This window comes from Scylla paramamosain, chromosome 34 (assembly GCF_035594125.1).
Source record: "Scylla paramamosain isolate STU-SP2022 chromosome 34, ASM3559412v1, whole genome shotgun sequence".
Classification (NCBI taxonomy): Eukaryota; Metazoa; Arthropoda; class Malacostraca; order Decapoda; family Portunidae; genus Scylla; species Scylla paramamosain.
Window position 1 is genome coordinate 448,686 of NC_087184.1, and position 16,315 is coordinate 465,000.

Below are 16,315 nucleotides of genomic sequence, written 5' to 3' on the forward strand. Positions count from 1 at the left end.
ACACACACACACACACACACACACACACACACACACACAAAAGGGTTAATACATACACAGCTCAATCTATACACACACACACACACACACACACACACACACACACACACACACACACACACACACACACACACACACACACACACACACACACACACACACACAAGGATTAATACATACACAGCTCAACCTATACACACACACACACACACACACACACACACACACACACACACACACACACACACACACACACACACACAAAAGGGTTAATACATACACAGCTCAATCTATACACACACACACACACACACACACACACACACACACACACACACACACACACACACACAAGGATTAATACATACACAGCTCAATCTATACATACACACACACACACACACACACACACACACACACACACACACACACACACACACACACACACACACAAGGATTAATACATACACAGCTCAATCTATACACACACACACACACACACACACACACACACAAGGGTTAATACATACACAGCTCAATCTATACATACACACACACACACACACACACACACACACACACACACACACACACACACACAAGGATTAATACATACACAGCTCAATCTATACACACACACACACACACACACACACACACACACACACACACACACACACACACACACACACACACACACACACACACACACACACACACACACACACACACACACACAAGGATTAATACATACACAGTTCAATCTATACATACACACACACACACACACACACACACACACACACACACACACACACACACAAGGGTTAATACATACACAGCTCAATCTATACACACACACACACACACACACACACACACACACACACACAAGGGTTAATACATACACAGCTCAATCTATACACACACACACACACACACACACACACACACACACACACACACACACGTACTTACATTAATGCACTATGTATTAGGGGACCAAGAACGACCTCCAGACTGCCCGCTGACCCCCTGCGTCCTCCTGGAATGTGCTGGAAATAAAGCGGCCCATACACGCTCAAATTTTTTGTCAAATTTTTTGATGTCAAATTATTTGACGGTTTGACGTTCGCCCTACACGTTCAAACTTCTCATCAAATTTTCAGTTTGCTCCCGAGTGTCATCATGGATGCATATACAGCGTTGGCTCTTGGCATAGCATTGAAGAGCACACAGAAACGAAAGAGACGAAAGTGGGCCCAGCAATGGTATCTGTGTCGTGAACGATTTGGCCATGTTCCTTTATTAAATGAATTAAGAATTAGTGAACCTGATGTTTTCAAGAACTTTCTTCGCATGGATGGAGAATCATTTGACAAACTATTAGATCTTGTGAGACCATACATAACCAAAGAAAACACAGTTATGCGTAGTGCGATATCACCATTTGAAAGACTCTCAATAACTCTCCGCTTCTTGGCTACTGGTAACACATTCGAAGACCTGAAATTCCTGAGTGCCATTTCTCCTCAAGCCATTGGTGGTATCGTTATAGATACTTGCAACGCCATTAACACATGCTTGCAGTCGTACATAAAGGTAAGATGCTGATTTTTCCAATGCATTTTTATTAGTGAACTAAATTATGAATAACAATAATGAAATGAAATTTTATATAAACATATTCTTGTGCGAGAAGAATGTTAACAAACTGAAAAGATTCAGAAGAATATAGGCCTACTAAGTAAACATAAATAAATAATTCATAAATAAACAATATATATTCAAATGTACCTCATTCTGACAAAAATATGTAAAGCAAAAAAAAACATTCATTACTCGTATAAGTAAATTAGTGTGAATGATAACAAAATGAAAAGATTCAGAAGAATATACTAAATAAACGTAAATACATAATTCTTAAATGAACAATATATGTTCAAATGTACCTCATTCTGACAAAAAATATATAATGCAAAAATAAAACATTCATTACTCGTATAAAGTAAATTAGTGTCTTTTGGATCATTCATATGAATTTTACCTATGCATTTGGGTTAAAGTTACCAAAATATTTTCCTGCATCAATTGTTCCATCTACAGCATTACCCGAATTATCCGTCACCGAACTGTGTGACATAGGTGTACAGTTCCTTGCAGCCATGTTTGGGTATTGTTGTGGTACAGCATCTCTATAATCACTGTGATGAACCATCGTACTGCTGAAGGGTGGGTTGGAATTAGACCCATAGGGACTTGGTGCATATTCACTGGTATCACTACTTGGTGTCCAACATCGAGTTTGTTGTGGGATGGGATTTATCTGCACAGACTGTCGATGCAGGTTTCCACAAAGTCCCTCGAAGATAATATCGTTTATTCCCTTCTTTGCAAGTAACAATTGCTTAGGATCCATTTTAGATAAATCATTGGCCCAAGCTTTAGCCAATGTGAGAAATTCATTTTCAGGTTTCTGAAGATGTTCACATGCTAGGCCTATCAGTTCGTCTTGGCGATTAGAAAACTTTGCCAATTTCTTACGCTTTGCAGGTTGAGCTGGAACAGTGTGTAGGTTCGTACTTTCATCTACCCTTTCTTGTATGGCTGTGCCTTCCTGGTCATCGCCAATCTGAAATTTTAAAAAATCATTTTATTTTTATTTTCCAGATGCCGCAAACTGCTGAAGAATGGAAAGAATTGAGCAACGATTTCAATAAACATTGGAATATACCACATTGTATAGGGGCATTAGACGGCAAACACGTCTCAATTAAAAAAACAATTGGCTCTGGATCATTTTACTATAACTATAAGAAACATTGCAGTATCGTACTGCTAGCAGTTGTCAATGCCAAATACGAATTTATAATGGTCGATGCAGGAATGAACGGACGTGTTTCAGATGGAGGTGTAATGAGCCATACCAAATTTGGTTCTTTGATGGAACATGGCGAACTACAGCTACCAGGAGCCGAACCGTTGCATGAAGGAGACTCTATTGATGTGCCTTACTTTTTCGTGGCCGACGATGCTTTTGCAATGAATGAAAATCTTCTTAAACCCTACAGTGTAATGGGAAACGACGTTTTGGACCAGGAAAGAAGGGTTTTCAATTATCGTTTAAGCAGGGGACGACGCATAGTTGAAAATGTGTTCGGAATACTTGTTTCAAGATTCGGTGTATTCCAGAGGCCAATGTTGCTTTCACCAGAAAAAGCAACGACTGTCACATTAACATGTTGCTATCTACATAACTTTTTAAGGAAACAATCAAGCGGATACATGGCTCCGGGAAGCGTGGATTGGGAGGACAATGTCACACATGAGCTGCATAGTGGGGAATGGCGTTCTAAACAGAGAGAACTAGCAGCCCTACGTCCCATATTCAGCAGGAATTCGTCAGAAAAAGCAAAGTTTACTCGAGATACTATGAAGCACTATTTTTCCACCCTCGGATCGGTTCCTTGGCAGTTAAAAATGGTTTCATAGAAGCAAGCAAAGGGGAAGCAATGTAATTTTTTTTTATTGATTATTTGTTTCTTTTCACAATTATATAATGTGACATTGACTAATTCTTAGTAACCTATTAGACAAGAAAGAGTTTATATACTATACAAACATGGTAATAGCTATTAATTTTCTATATCTTTTCCTTAATTGATTAGGGCTTTTGTTTTTCAGTAGCCTACTTTATTTTTTTTTCTTATTTTGCGGAGATTTTTTAGTAGCCTAATTATTTTTTCCTTATTATGCGGTGATTTTTTTAATAACTTATTTTATTTTTGTCTTCAAGTGAGCGCTTTTATTTTTTTCAGTTAGGTTATATACTTAGAAGCAAGCAAAGGGGAAGCAATGTAATTTTTTTTATTGATTATTTGTTTCTTTTCACAATTATATAATGTGACATTGACCTAATTTTACTTTTAGATGCAAATAGACATGAATAACTATGAAATTTGTTTAAATACCTAATCATGTTGGATAAGCTGTGCAACTGTCATTGAATGCAGCTAAATACAGTATGCTTAAAATTTCACTTACCTCTTCATTTTGTCCCTCTTCACTCGATTGTATTGTGCTTCGTGAAGAAGCCGGTGTTTCCGTGTCAATCAGGAAAAAAAGAGCATCAAAACACCATAATGACGGCTCATAAATTTCTTCTGCTCCTGCTCCAGATCTGCTTGAGTCTTTGAATTTTTTTAATTCTTTTCGGAAGCTCGTCCGCAGTGAGTTGATTTTCTTCTTCAGCTCCTCCTTCGTCCCTTCCGGATAATAATCACGGAATTTCTGTAACAGAGTCTCATAACCCATTTCTTTTTTATTTCTGTCACTATAGCAGTCACTTTTAACGTTCCAAAGTTGTGGTAAACTTCTATATACATCAATAAGCTCAAGAAGAAATTTCTTTTCCTGTTTCGATGGAGCCATGATGACGATGAGCCGTGCACGTCCTCCTCTGATTATGTCCAATCACTAACTAATTTGCGCAAACTATTGCTAGCTGCCACACACGCACAAATTATTTGATGTCAAATAAAAAAATATCTACTGAAATCAGATGATTAAAAGATTTGACATCAAACCTTTTAGGCCATCAAATTATGCCACACACGATCAAATTCATGTCAAATAATTTGACATCAAAAAATTTGACAAAAAATTTGAGCGTGTATGGGCCGCTTAACAGTGTGATCTTCAATGTGACCTGACCTCACCTGACCCGACCTGATCTGATCTTAATTTTGTTGTTGTTGTTGTTGTGATGGTGGTGGTGGTGATTTGGTCTCTCTCTCTCTCTCTCTCTCTCTCTCTCTCTCTCTCTCTCTCTCTCTCTCTCTCTCTCTCTCTCTCTCTCTCTCTCTCTCTCTCTCACTAAAACTAAATACAACAATAGATTAGATAAATAAAATATAAATAAGTAAATAAAATAACCATAAATAAATATAGTCCACAGTAGTAGTAGTAGTAGTAGTAGTAGTAGTAGTAGTGAAGATAACAACAAAGTAACTACAAGTAACAAAAGTTAGCGGTGAGAAATAATCAGTAGTAGTAGTCGTTGGTGAAGGTTCTTCCTAGTCACCCCACCTGCCCCCCCTTTCGCAGTCCAGGTTCTCGTATATAACTTGAGTTTCTGCGAGTGTGGGGAAGGGTGCGGGGTTGGGGGCCTGGGGGGGTTGGGGTGCCTGCAGAGGGGTGGGGGGGTTAGCCCAGGTAACTTACACAGGAACTTGGCAAACTGAGATCAGAAGTGATGGATGATTGGGGGCTTGGGTGGGGTCTGTAAAAATTGAATGAGTTAGGTTAGGTTAAGTCTCTCTCTCTCTCTCTCTCTCTCTCTCTCTCTCTCTCTCTCTCTCTCTCTCTCTCTCTCTCTCTCTCTCTCTCTCCCTCAATAAAACAATAATTCCCAAACAGACAAACAAACAAACAAACATTATTTACCTGAGAACAGTCAGCATCACATTACTGTTATTGTTGTTGTTGTGTTGTTGCTGCTGTTGTTGCTGCTGTTGTTGCTTCTTGGGGCCCAGGGGGAGGGGGTGGGGACACACTCTGTCCCCACTCCCACCATCCCTGGCCTCATATTTGAAGAAAACCTGAAAAAAAAATGTTAGGAGAGAGAGAGAGAGAGGTAGTCAGTGAGATTATGTATATACATATATATATATATATATATATATATATATATATATATATATATATATATATATATATATATAATTACTTGTAAATATTATAAAAATTTCTAATTACATATATCATCTAATTACACGTGACTAGTTTCCTTAAGACGACAAGAATTACAATGGAAAAAACAATTACATTTATTATTATTATTATTATTATTATTATTATTATTATTATTATTAAACATTCACAAACTAGAAAGAAGAAGAAGAAGAGGAGAAGAGGAAGAAAAAGAAGAAGAAGAAGAAGAAGAAGAAGAAGAAGAAGAAGAAGACGAAGACGAAGATGAAGAACACACACACACACACACACACACACACACACACACACACACACACACGTTTTCCTTGACTAATGTGTTACAGTGACTCCATCCTCCTCCTCCTCCTCCTCCTCCTCCTCCTCCTCCTCGTCTTCTTCCACAGCTGACCGCAAATTATTCGTTCTCTTCCTCTTCCTCCTCCTTTTTTCCTTTTTTTTTTTTACTTCTCTGTCTTTCTTTATCTTTTTTTCCTTCTCCTCTTCGTCTTATTTTTTTTCCTCCTACATCTCTTCTTCTTCCTCCTCCTCCTTATCTTTCTCTTCCTCATTCTTCTCTGCTTTATTCTAATATTTTTTTTTTTTTTTTTTTTTTTTTACATTCAGGAAGCCTCTAGCACGTATCAAAATATCGACACTGAAGTACAACCCATATTTAATCAGATTCTTAAAATATATATATATATATATATATATATATATATATATATATATATATATATATATATATATATATATATATATATATATATATATATATATATATATTATACATAAAATAAGGCACTAAAATGAAATCCTTATATTATTCATATCAAAATATATAATATTTCTAGTCTATAGATACTAGCGCTAAAATCATAAGGATGCTACTCTATCCTAGCCTAGGTTCCTCGAACACACAAACCAAAACACGCCAAAATATCCACATTGTAACAAAACTCAAACTTCCCGCCACAACTAAACACTAAATCATGCAAAAACCATTACAATTAAAACCGTATCAAACACACACCAGAACATGTAAAAAAGAATTAGTATCTATATACAAGAGCAATAGAAACCCAAATATGCCTAATCTATTCTAGCCTACTGACACAAAACTCCAAAACATCGACATTACGACAAGACCTTTACTTCCCATAAAAACTAGGCAATTTAACAAGAAAAAAAAAACAAAAAAAAAATTAGATCCTATCACAAATATATTAAAACGGAAAATTTCTTCCGCATCTATATAGAACAAGGCTAAAAATATAAGGATACCTACTCTATATTAACTTCCCGTTCTCTCTCTCAGGATACCACGACCGGACAGGACTTGCTGAAAACCGTTTTCTCTCATCTTAACCTCGTACAAACACCGTATTTTGGCCTCCGCTACTACGACCCATCCAACCAAACGCTGAGAGAGAGAGAGAGAGAGAGAGAGAGAGAGAGAGAGAGAGAGAGAGAGAGAGAGAGAGAGAGAATGGTACATATCCTCTCTTTAATGTTGCTTTCTTTGTGGTTGAAAGAGAGAGAGAGAGAGAGAGAGAGAGAGAGAGAGAGAGAGAGAGAGAGAGAGAGAGAGAGAGAGAGAGAGAGACACACACACACACCTCCAGGGCATTTTATTAAAAGTAAAAATAATGAGAGAGAGAGAGAGAGAGAGAGAGAGAGAGAGAGCAACAAGCACACAGAAAGAAAACACAAAGACACCTGGTTCAATTTGACGTATTGCAGACGTACGCTTGGGTGTAATGAGCTCACCTGTGCCCCTCAGTGAAGGAAAGGTGTGAAGCATGACATAACAACTTAACGACAGGATGGTGCTGTTAGTGATTCAATAACAAGACAAGTGTGAGAGGTTGTAGGGAAGTAAGGACCGTAATCTGAAACGCTTCATCTCACCTACACTACTTTCAAAGGGCTATAGTTAAAGTTACTCAGGTTTTCAAGGGTGTTTTTACGGTTCCAGTGACAGACTAACAAGATTTACACATAATTAACAGAGGAAGGACTCTTGGGAACACGGCTTATCATCTCTGTGGTCTTGGAAAATAGTCGTGGGGAGAGAGCAAAGCGACTGTGTTGTTAAGACTCGTAGTTGAGAGGCAGGGAAAGAATATTATCAAGTTTGTTTCAGTCTTAATGTATCTACGGGATTTCCTTTGCTCTGAATCGATTATTTCTTATTTCTGTCTTTTCATATGTGATTTGAAGGTGATGAATGAATAGTTAACAAGGTAGGTATGTCATTATTATCTGTTTATCTGTCTCTTTAATTATTTTATCGTATTGCTTTTCTCACCCAAAGTGTTGAAGTGATTACAGTATGTCATAATTATGCGTATCAGTGAATTCTTGGTGCGTAGTTAGTTGGCAGGGAGTATGAGGGGCAGGTGGGTAGAGGTGGGTGGGGGGGATGGAACAGGAAGGGAGAGAGAAAGTAGTGGTGTGAGGTGAGGTGGAAAGGGATAGCGGGGTGTAGCTTCCATGTGTTACCCTTATTGGCCACCAGGAGAGATTGCTAGAATAGGTAGTCTCTCTCTCTCTCTCTCTCTCTCTCTCACACACACACACACACACACGTCTTGGATTTATGTTCCGTGGCGAATCTGGCAACGTAACGGTTCAGTGTAAGACTCGAGTCAGCGCGGGTTAGTCTCACGTGAAAATAAAGCCCATTGAATATAAGTACGTCCCCTGGAGACCTTATAATTACATCTGATCCTTGATTCATTTATTCTCCTGCACACTAAAGAATGGTATAGATATTTCCCGCACTGTCAGACCGTGGACATTTGGCTCAGCTGCGTGAACAATACTCCAAACAATGAACCTCCGAACTGAGACACTGGATCTGTAACTCTCAGCCGCCTTAGTCCTGCTCGCCTCGCCACTGCCGCGTGGTTACGTCAAGACAGCGGGCGGCCGCGTACTAGTTTCCTTAGGACTTGTGCGTCCGTGTCAATACCGTGTGCTGTAAACTTCTGAACGAACTGAGATACTCATTCAGTTTTGGTCGCCTCTCCATTATCTCGTGGTGACGTAAAGGTGACGGCCCGTGTGTTAGTTTCCCCAGTAATTGTGCCTCCGTAACATTACTGTGTGCAGTGGTCGTGAGAACTGCGAGGCGGCGGTGTAGACTGTGCCGTGGAGAGCCGCGGGGTGTTGGAATCGCCTGTCAGTCACCTTGAAGGCGTCATATTCCCTCCCTGCTCTTCCCCGTGTCTTCCTGTCGATGTTGGTAATGTACTAGTCATTATTTTGTGTGCATGTGTTTTGTTTATTTATTATTTGTGCATAGAGGAACTGAAAGGTTAACAGCCTGGCGTGTTTTTGGTAACCCATATTTTGCTTACTTGTTCAGTCATTTGTTTGTTACTTGGGCATAGAGGAAGTAAGGAAGGTAATAAGCTGCAGTGTTTCTGATCATCCTGTGTTCTGCGTATTTGTTTAGTCGTTGTTTATTATTTGTGCATTGAGAAACTAGTAGGAAACAGGATGCAGCGTCTCCAATCACCACTTGTCAACCTTCTCTTGGCCTCAACATTTCAAGTGGTCTCCTTGTTCATGTTCATTTTAATAGTGTCACTGTTTGGTGCAAGTGTTTAGTTGATGTTGTTGTTGTTGTTGTTGTTGTTGTTGTTTTATCTGCGCACAGAGGAACCACTAGGCTACAGCGTCTCAGATTACTCATAATCTTTCCCTTTCTTTCCCTGCCCATCACAATCTTTGCTTATTTCTTAGCAATTGAGGTTTTCCATGTTGGTATTATCGTTAGTTCAGTGATGCTACGGATGTTTTCAAGCCACACTTTTGACGATTTGTTCAGATGAAGTTCGTTTTATTAATCACTGGGCGTTTGAAGTTTTTCATGTCCTAACCTAACCACTGCTCATATATATATATATATATATATATATATATATATATATATATATATATATATATATATATATATATATATATATATATATATATATATATATATAGCTAAATTGTCGTAAGTTTTTAATCTGATAGCTTTTTAGAGGTTGCATTATTTTCTTGTGTTCTGGTGTGTGTGTGTGTGTGTGTGTGTGTGTGTGTGCGTGTGTGTGTTATTATGCATTAAAAAAAAAAAAGTCCCTTCACTAAACATGAACCCTAACCTAATTACTCACTCACTCACTCACTCACTCACTCACTCATTCGATCGCTTAACATGGAGAGGGGAACAATCTAACCTAACCACACTTTCGATCGCCTAGCACACACACACACACACACACACACACACAGAGCACCAAGCAAAGCGAAGCCAGACGAAGGCAAGCGGAGCCACTTCAATCATTCAGGCTGGAAGAAAACGAGCTCTCGAGTAAATAAATCTAGCGACCCAGCTGAAGCCTGCCTTAACCTAATCTATTCTAATCTAACTTTACATTACTTTACTTTTTCCTTGCCTTGCCTTGCCTTGCCTTGCCTTGCCTTTATTAAACCTACCTTACGTAACCTAACCTAACCTAACCTAACCTTGCCTAACCTTACCTTACCTTTATTAACCTACCTAACCTAACCTAACCTAACCTATCATATCATATCCTATTCTTTTATATCCAACCCTTACCTGACTTTACATTTCCTAATATAACCTGACTTGACCTAAACTAACCTGACCTGACCTGACCTTACCTGACCTTACCCAACGTAACCTTACCTGCCACCTCTCTCTCTCTCTCTCTCTCTCTCTCTCTCTCTCTCTCTCTCTCTCTCTCTCTCTCTCTCTCTCTCTCTCTCTCTCTCTACACGTGTCTTCCTTTCATCTCTAATGCAATCTCTTGTTTCTAGATACGAAAGGAAGCAACTTTTTCAACTTTTATTTCTTCAATGAGTGGAATTCATTACAAAAACTCGATTACTTTTTGTCCCTTTCAACTTGTTAATTTACCTGTTGACTGGTTGAGTGGCTGGCTGGCTGGCTGACTGACTGACTGAATGAATGATTGGCTGACTGATTAACTAATGTAAGAGAGAGAGAGAGAGAGAGAGAGAGAGAGATGAGAGAGAGAGAGAGAGAGAGAGAGAGAGAGAGAGAGAGAGAGAGAGAGAGAGAGAGAGAGACGAAGGAAGCTGTTTAAAGTCTGAAGAGAACACTTGTAGAAGGAAGAGGGTCGAGGGGAAGACAGAATTATTAGCGAGACAGCAAACAGTGGCAGCAGGAGAGGAGAATGTGATGGAGAGAAACACTGCCACTCGCACGTTCACTCCGCCAACCCCTAACTTGTCAATCAACAGAAGCAAGTTTGGATGTGCACTGTGCATGGCAACGTGGTCCTGACGAAGAGGGAATGAGGCGCACTTTATTTTTTAGGTTAACGGCAGTTGTACAAGTAAAGTCACCCCTTTCTCTCATTAGAGTTTCTTCCTCCTTTTCTGTTCCGCTGCTCTCGTCTCTTCCCACTTACTCTCTCCTCCCTCATTTCAGGCCTGCCCAGTCAAGATACAGCTCCTAATGAAAGGAGAGGAGAGGAAAGAACTTCTCCTCTCCTGCTCCTCTCCTCGTCTCTTTTCTTCTCTTTTCTTTTCTTCTCTTTACTCTTTTCTCTTTACTTTCTTCTTCTATTTACACTTTTCTTCTCTTTACTCTCCTCTCCTCTCCTCTCCTCTCCTCTCCTCTCCCTCCTCCTCTCCTCTCCTCTCCTCTCTCTCTCTCTCTCTCTCTCTCTCTCTCTCTCTCTCTCTCTCTCTCTCTCTCTCTCTCTCTCTCTCTCTCTCTCACGCACGCGCGCGCGCGCGTGCCCTCTCTTTTCTCCGTCAGTATTAATCTTTTTTTTTTATCTATATCTCTCTCTCTCTCTCTCTCTCTCTCTCTCTCTCTCTCTCTCTCTCTCTCTCACGTACGCGCGCGCGCGCGTGCCCTCTCTTTTCTCCGTCAGTATTAATCTTTTTTTTTTATCTTATATATTTTTCTTCTTTACTTAGGTTCTTTTCCCTACTTCTCTTCCACTCTGTTCAGGCTTTTTTTTTTTACTGTGATATTTTAGTTTGCATGACAATCTCAAGTCCCAGTGTGTGAGTCAGTGCACATAATATCTCTTGCCTTACCAACATGCCGCCTTCTCCTACACAAGCAACATCCAGTACGTGTGTTAGATAACTTACTCTTTCAACAACTTTTCATAGGTACAGTCAGTCATTGTTGATGTTGAAAACACTAGTGAGGAAGGACACTGTGACAAACAGGAGGCAGGAGGTGAAGGGAACAAGGCATGAGAAGAAAGACTTTTATTTATGTTCTTCTTCTGTAATCCTCTGAGGAAGCCATTAAGAAATTACTAGTCAGGAATAAAGCTGTCATTTCCTGAGCTGTGTTGCCTTTACCACTCACATCTTCATCCAGAACACTGTTAAAAATTACTTCCATGGACACAGGAAAGAGAGAAGAGGTAGTTAGTATTGTCATTCCTACGAAATTACTAGTCAGGAATAAAGGTGTCATTTCCTGAGCTGTGTTGCCTTCACCACCTACGTCTCCATTCAGAACACTGTGAAGCATTGCTTCCATGGACACAGGAAGTAGAGAATAGGAAGTTAATATTGTCCTTTCTTTGCTACAGAACTTTATTTGTACAATTGCATTAAACCTTTTTATCGCTACAGTCACCTTTCGCTGGCATTCCAAACACTGCTGTTCACGGGGGAAGTTTTCTCATATTAGTGTTCTGTCCGGAAGGTCTACAATTTGACACCGCTTCTTGGGATAATTTCTTACGTAAATATATGTCTAGTTATTTGTACAGGAGATTCCAATAATGGGGAGAGAGAGAGAGAGAGAGAGAGAGAGAGAGAGGAGAGAGAGAGAGAGAGAGAGAGAGAGAGAGAGAGAGAGAGAGAGAGAGGTAACGGGGTGAGTGAAAGAGGATGTAGAGAGAAGGGAATATGTTTCTAAGGAAAGCATCTTTTCAAACTGTGACGAGCGTCTATTGGTTGTGATGGAAGCAATTTGTGCCTTTTAGTATGTGTGATTCTTTGTGTTTTTTTTTCTTTTTCTTTAATTGGTTCGCCTGAGGTACGTTTTTGTATTAGCTGCAGGTGTTTATGTCTTGTTTGTGTTTACAGTTTGTTTTTAAGGGAGACTGGATTGGCTGACTGTGATTCTTATGTTTTCTTCCTCATATTCCTGTGTGTGTTAGAGAGAGAGAGAGAGAGAGAGAGAGAGAGAGAGAGAGAGAGAGAGAGAGAGAGAGAGAGAGAGAGAGAGAGAGAGAGACTGCCTCATAACACACACACACACACACACACACACACACACACAATAAAAATAATTTATTCATTCTACAGTGAAAAAAAATACATGAAACGTACATCAGTGTTATTACTACTACTACTACTACTACCACTACTACTACTATTACTACTACTACTACTACCACCACCACTACCCACCACTACCACCAATACCCCAGTAACACTTGTAATACAAACCCCAACAAACAACAACTCTCTTCACTACACTACATCAAAAACCCACAACACACAACACACAGTGGAGATAATCAAGTCTCCCAGGGTACAGCTTAGCCAATACTCACCCCTTGAATTTAATCCCTGATGGTCGGAAGCTTCGCCCATCGCCACGCGCCTCGCCCTTCATAAAACTGGGAATGGTGACAAAAAGACTGATAACTAGAGAGGGCAGGGATTACCGTCATTAATGCTACTGGGCTGGAAACAATAGGGAGGGCGTTATCTTGATTGTTGGCAAGGTGGTTGATTTGATGGAGGAAAGATTGGATTAGGTGGGAGAGAGCAGACAGTGGCCTGTTTGTTTACGAGTAGTCGGGTGAAAGAGACTGGCTAACTATTGAGTGTGGTTAAGTAGAGTGAACAGAGGAGACTAGCTGGGTGGAGGAGGAGTACAGCTAGTAAATTAGTTGGGATAGGAAAGACATTATCCATTGAAGTGGAAGAGAGGAGAAATACTAGGTACCTAATTATAAAAAAAAAAAAAATGCCTGTTAAAAAGGTGAGACAAAGGAGACATTACCTCGTTACATCGAACATAAGAGAAAGTAGTTAGTTAGGATAGAAGAGACAGTGAGTGGGTAGTTAGATGGGATACAGGAGGGTGGTCAGTTGATTAGATGGGATAAAGGAGAACATGGCTCTTTAATATTTTGGACAGTTACTTGTGAATTAAGTGGAACGAAAGAAACAATGGCTAGATAATTAATTGGGATAGAGGAGAACGTATTTGGGTAGTTATGTGGAATAAGTTAGACCGTGGTGTGTTGTTAGCAGAAGTGTTACATGAGGAAGAAAGAAAAGAGTATGAAAGAGAAGTTAAAAGTATAAAGGGATAGTGTGGGAAGAAGAGAAGAATAAGTAGGAGAAAGAGAAGGAAAAATATATAAAAAGTAAAGAAACCTCTAACAATTAGCAGAAATATTATATGAGAAGAGATAAAAACATATGAAGAGAAGCTCACAGAATGGCAGAGTAGGGTATGATGGAGAAAAAAAAAAATATATAATTAGGAAGAGAAGGAAGAGAAGAACAAAAATACATAAAAAGAATAAATAAATAAAATCTCCGGGCAAGGCACACTGGATGCAGCTGGACAAATTCACGGAACTGCAACAGAATCCACAGCAACATTGCAACCATTATTTACCTTCCCTTTATTCCCACGTGGGAATGTATTGAAGCTGAGACGATGCATAGGAAAAGGAAAGTAGTATTTCTTATGTAGATTGATTCCATAAGTTGTGGTGCGCGAGTGTTCATTCCTGGCTGACCATGAGGCGACCAGCGCTGAGAGAGGAGTCTTTATTGAACCTCCTTGGCGAGAAGCGACCGAGGTACAAAAGAGAGGGCGGTGAAGGACGCGTCTTTCTGTACGTTTCCAGCAACACCGTGGAGGTTTAATGATAATGTGATGCCATAAGAGGTTTTACTGTGTGTAGGATGTTGGATTTTACGATGTTTATGTTTGTTTTTATTTTATCATCTGTGTGAAGGTAGTGACACGTGTGCTTGTATGTTGACAGTAATGATGCTTCTGCTTCATTATAAACTGGATGACACACAAGGAGTTAAACTTCATAAGATAAAGGATTTTACTTTTTTTTATTTATTTATTTATTTATTTATTTATTTATTTTTTTATCGTCTGTGTGAAGTAGTGTGACAGTAACACGTGTTGTATGTTAGCAGTAATAAGGCATGTGTTTCATTATAACCTGGATAACACAAGAGGATTTAAAGTTTATAAGATGTAAAATTTTTGCGTTTTCATTGCCAAGGAATCAAAAAATCATCTGAGTGTATCCAAGGACACGTTGTCTGATACGCTTTCACGAATAACACATCCGTTTCCTTACAGTCTGGAGAACATAAATAATAGTGTTCATAAGTGTTTTTATAATCAAGTAGTTCAAGATTTTTATTTATTTATTTATTTAATTTAATTTTATTTATTTATTTATTTTTTGTAAGAGGGGCACTGGTGAAGAGCAACAAAGGCACAAACAAAGGCCCATTCATGTGCCAGTCCCTTAAGAAAATTATTGAAAATATAATCCAGAATTGGAGGATGTGTCTTGAAACATATCTCCTCAAAGACATTCATTGATGGGGAGTGTGGCGTGACAGAAGCAGGCAGGCACCTCCAGAGTGGTTATGTCTCCTCAAAGACATTCATTCATGGGGAGTGTGGCGTCACAGAAGCAGGCAGGCAGCTCCAGAGTGGTTATGTCTCCTCAAAGACATTCATTGATGGGGAGTGTGGCGTGACAGAAGCAGGCAGGCAGCTCCAGAGTGGTTTCAGCCTGGGACACTTGTTGTGGTACGTTTTCAGTAACATTGTGATCTGGATGCCACTAAGGGATTTAAAATTTGCGATATATTTTCTTCCATCATGGAGTTATAAATTATATGGTGTTAAACATCCGCTATGATTTGCTACATCTTTGTTATATTCTGACTAATTATAAAGGATTTGTTCTACGGATTCCGGCTAAAGGATGTGAGGAAGTTCAGAAATTTATTGTGCAGAAAGGATTAAACGCTTTCTTTCTTCAATACTGCGAATGTCCTCACGCGGCACAAAGTTGATGAAGCAAGTGAAGCACAGTGCTTGTTAAACTACCACTGGAATCATGAAGTCCTTCACAAGAGGAATAAGACAGTAATTAGGCTGTTAGTGCTGAGGCATTAGGGGGCTTCAGCTAAAGGTGGTGTATAGCTAAAGGTGGTGGTCAAGAAAATTAGAATCATGAAAAGAGTTCCAGAGTTTGCCACTGAAAGAGGTGAAATAGTGGACATTTTTTTTTAAATTCTTGCGTTAGTGAGTTGAACAGTCAATTAATAAGAATAAAATGAAAGTTATTAGGTATGTGAAAACACGATATCTCTTGCATTAATAAAGCGGACATTATAGGATCAAGATAAAAAGATGAAAATCGTTGAGAGATGGAAATTCAACATCAGACAGAGAATTCTTAAGTTTGCCATTGAAAGGTGAAAGAGTAAATATACCGGTGAACTCTTGCGCTAGTAAGGTGCACAGAATATAGGTAGAAATAAGCAGAAAATCATAGGGCTGTGGGAATAC

The 16,315-nt window shown here is 39.3% G+C and overlaps 2 protein-coding genes across 2 annotated transcripts in view; both read left to right on the plus strand.

The window, feature by feature from the left end:
• Positions 1-1,066: 1,066 nt before the first annotated feature.
• LOC135089993 (putative nuclease HARBI1) lies at positions 1,067-4,046 on the plus strand. The gene is made up of 2 exons (XM_063986185.1): positions 1,067-1,602; positions 2,671-4,046. The coding sequence occupies exons 1-2, from the start codon at positions 1,189-1,191 to the stop codon at positions 3,490-3,492; spliced, it is 1,236 nt and encodes a 411-aa protein (XP_063842255.1). The 5' UTR covers positions 1,067-1,188; the 3' UTR covers positions 3,493-4,046.
• Positions 4,047-8,419: 4,373 nt separating this feature from the next.
• Positions 8,420-16,315, plus strand: part of LOC135089996 (uncharacterized) — a 129,869-nt gene continuing 121,973 nt past the window's right edge. Inside the window, exon 1 of the mRNA XM_063986190.1 lies at positions 8,420-8,962. The gene's annotated coding sequence lies outside the window, so the exon portion shown is untranslated. The remainder of the gene's footprint in view (positions 8,963-16,315) is intronic.

Bases quoted from the DNA above. Each gene is read 5' to 3' on its own strand.
- LOC135089993 (XM_063986185.1), top strand. From the start codon at position 1,189: ATGGATGCATATACAGCGTTGGCTCTTGGCATAGCATTGAAGAGCACA. The intron at 1,603-2,670 runs GTAAGATGCTGA...TTTATTTTCCAG, and splicing joins GCTTGCAGTCGTACATAAAG to ATGCCGCAAACTGCTGAAGA.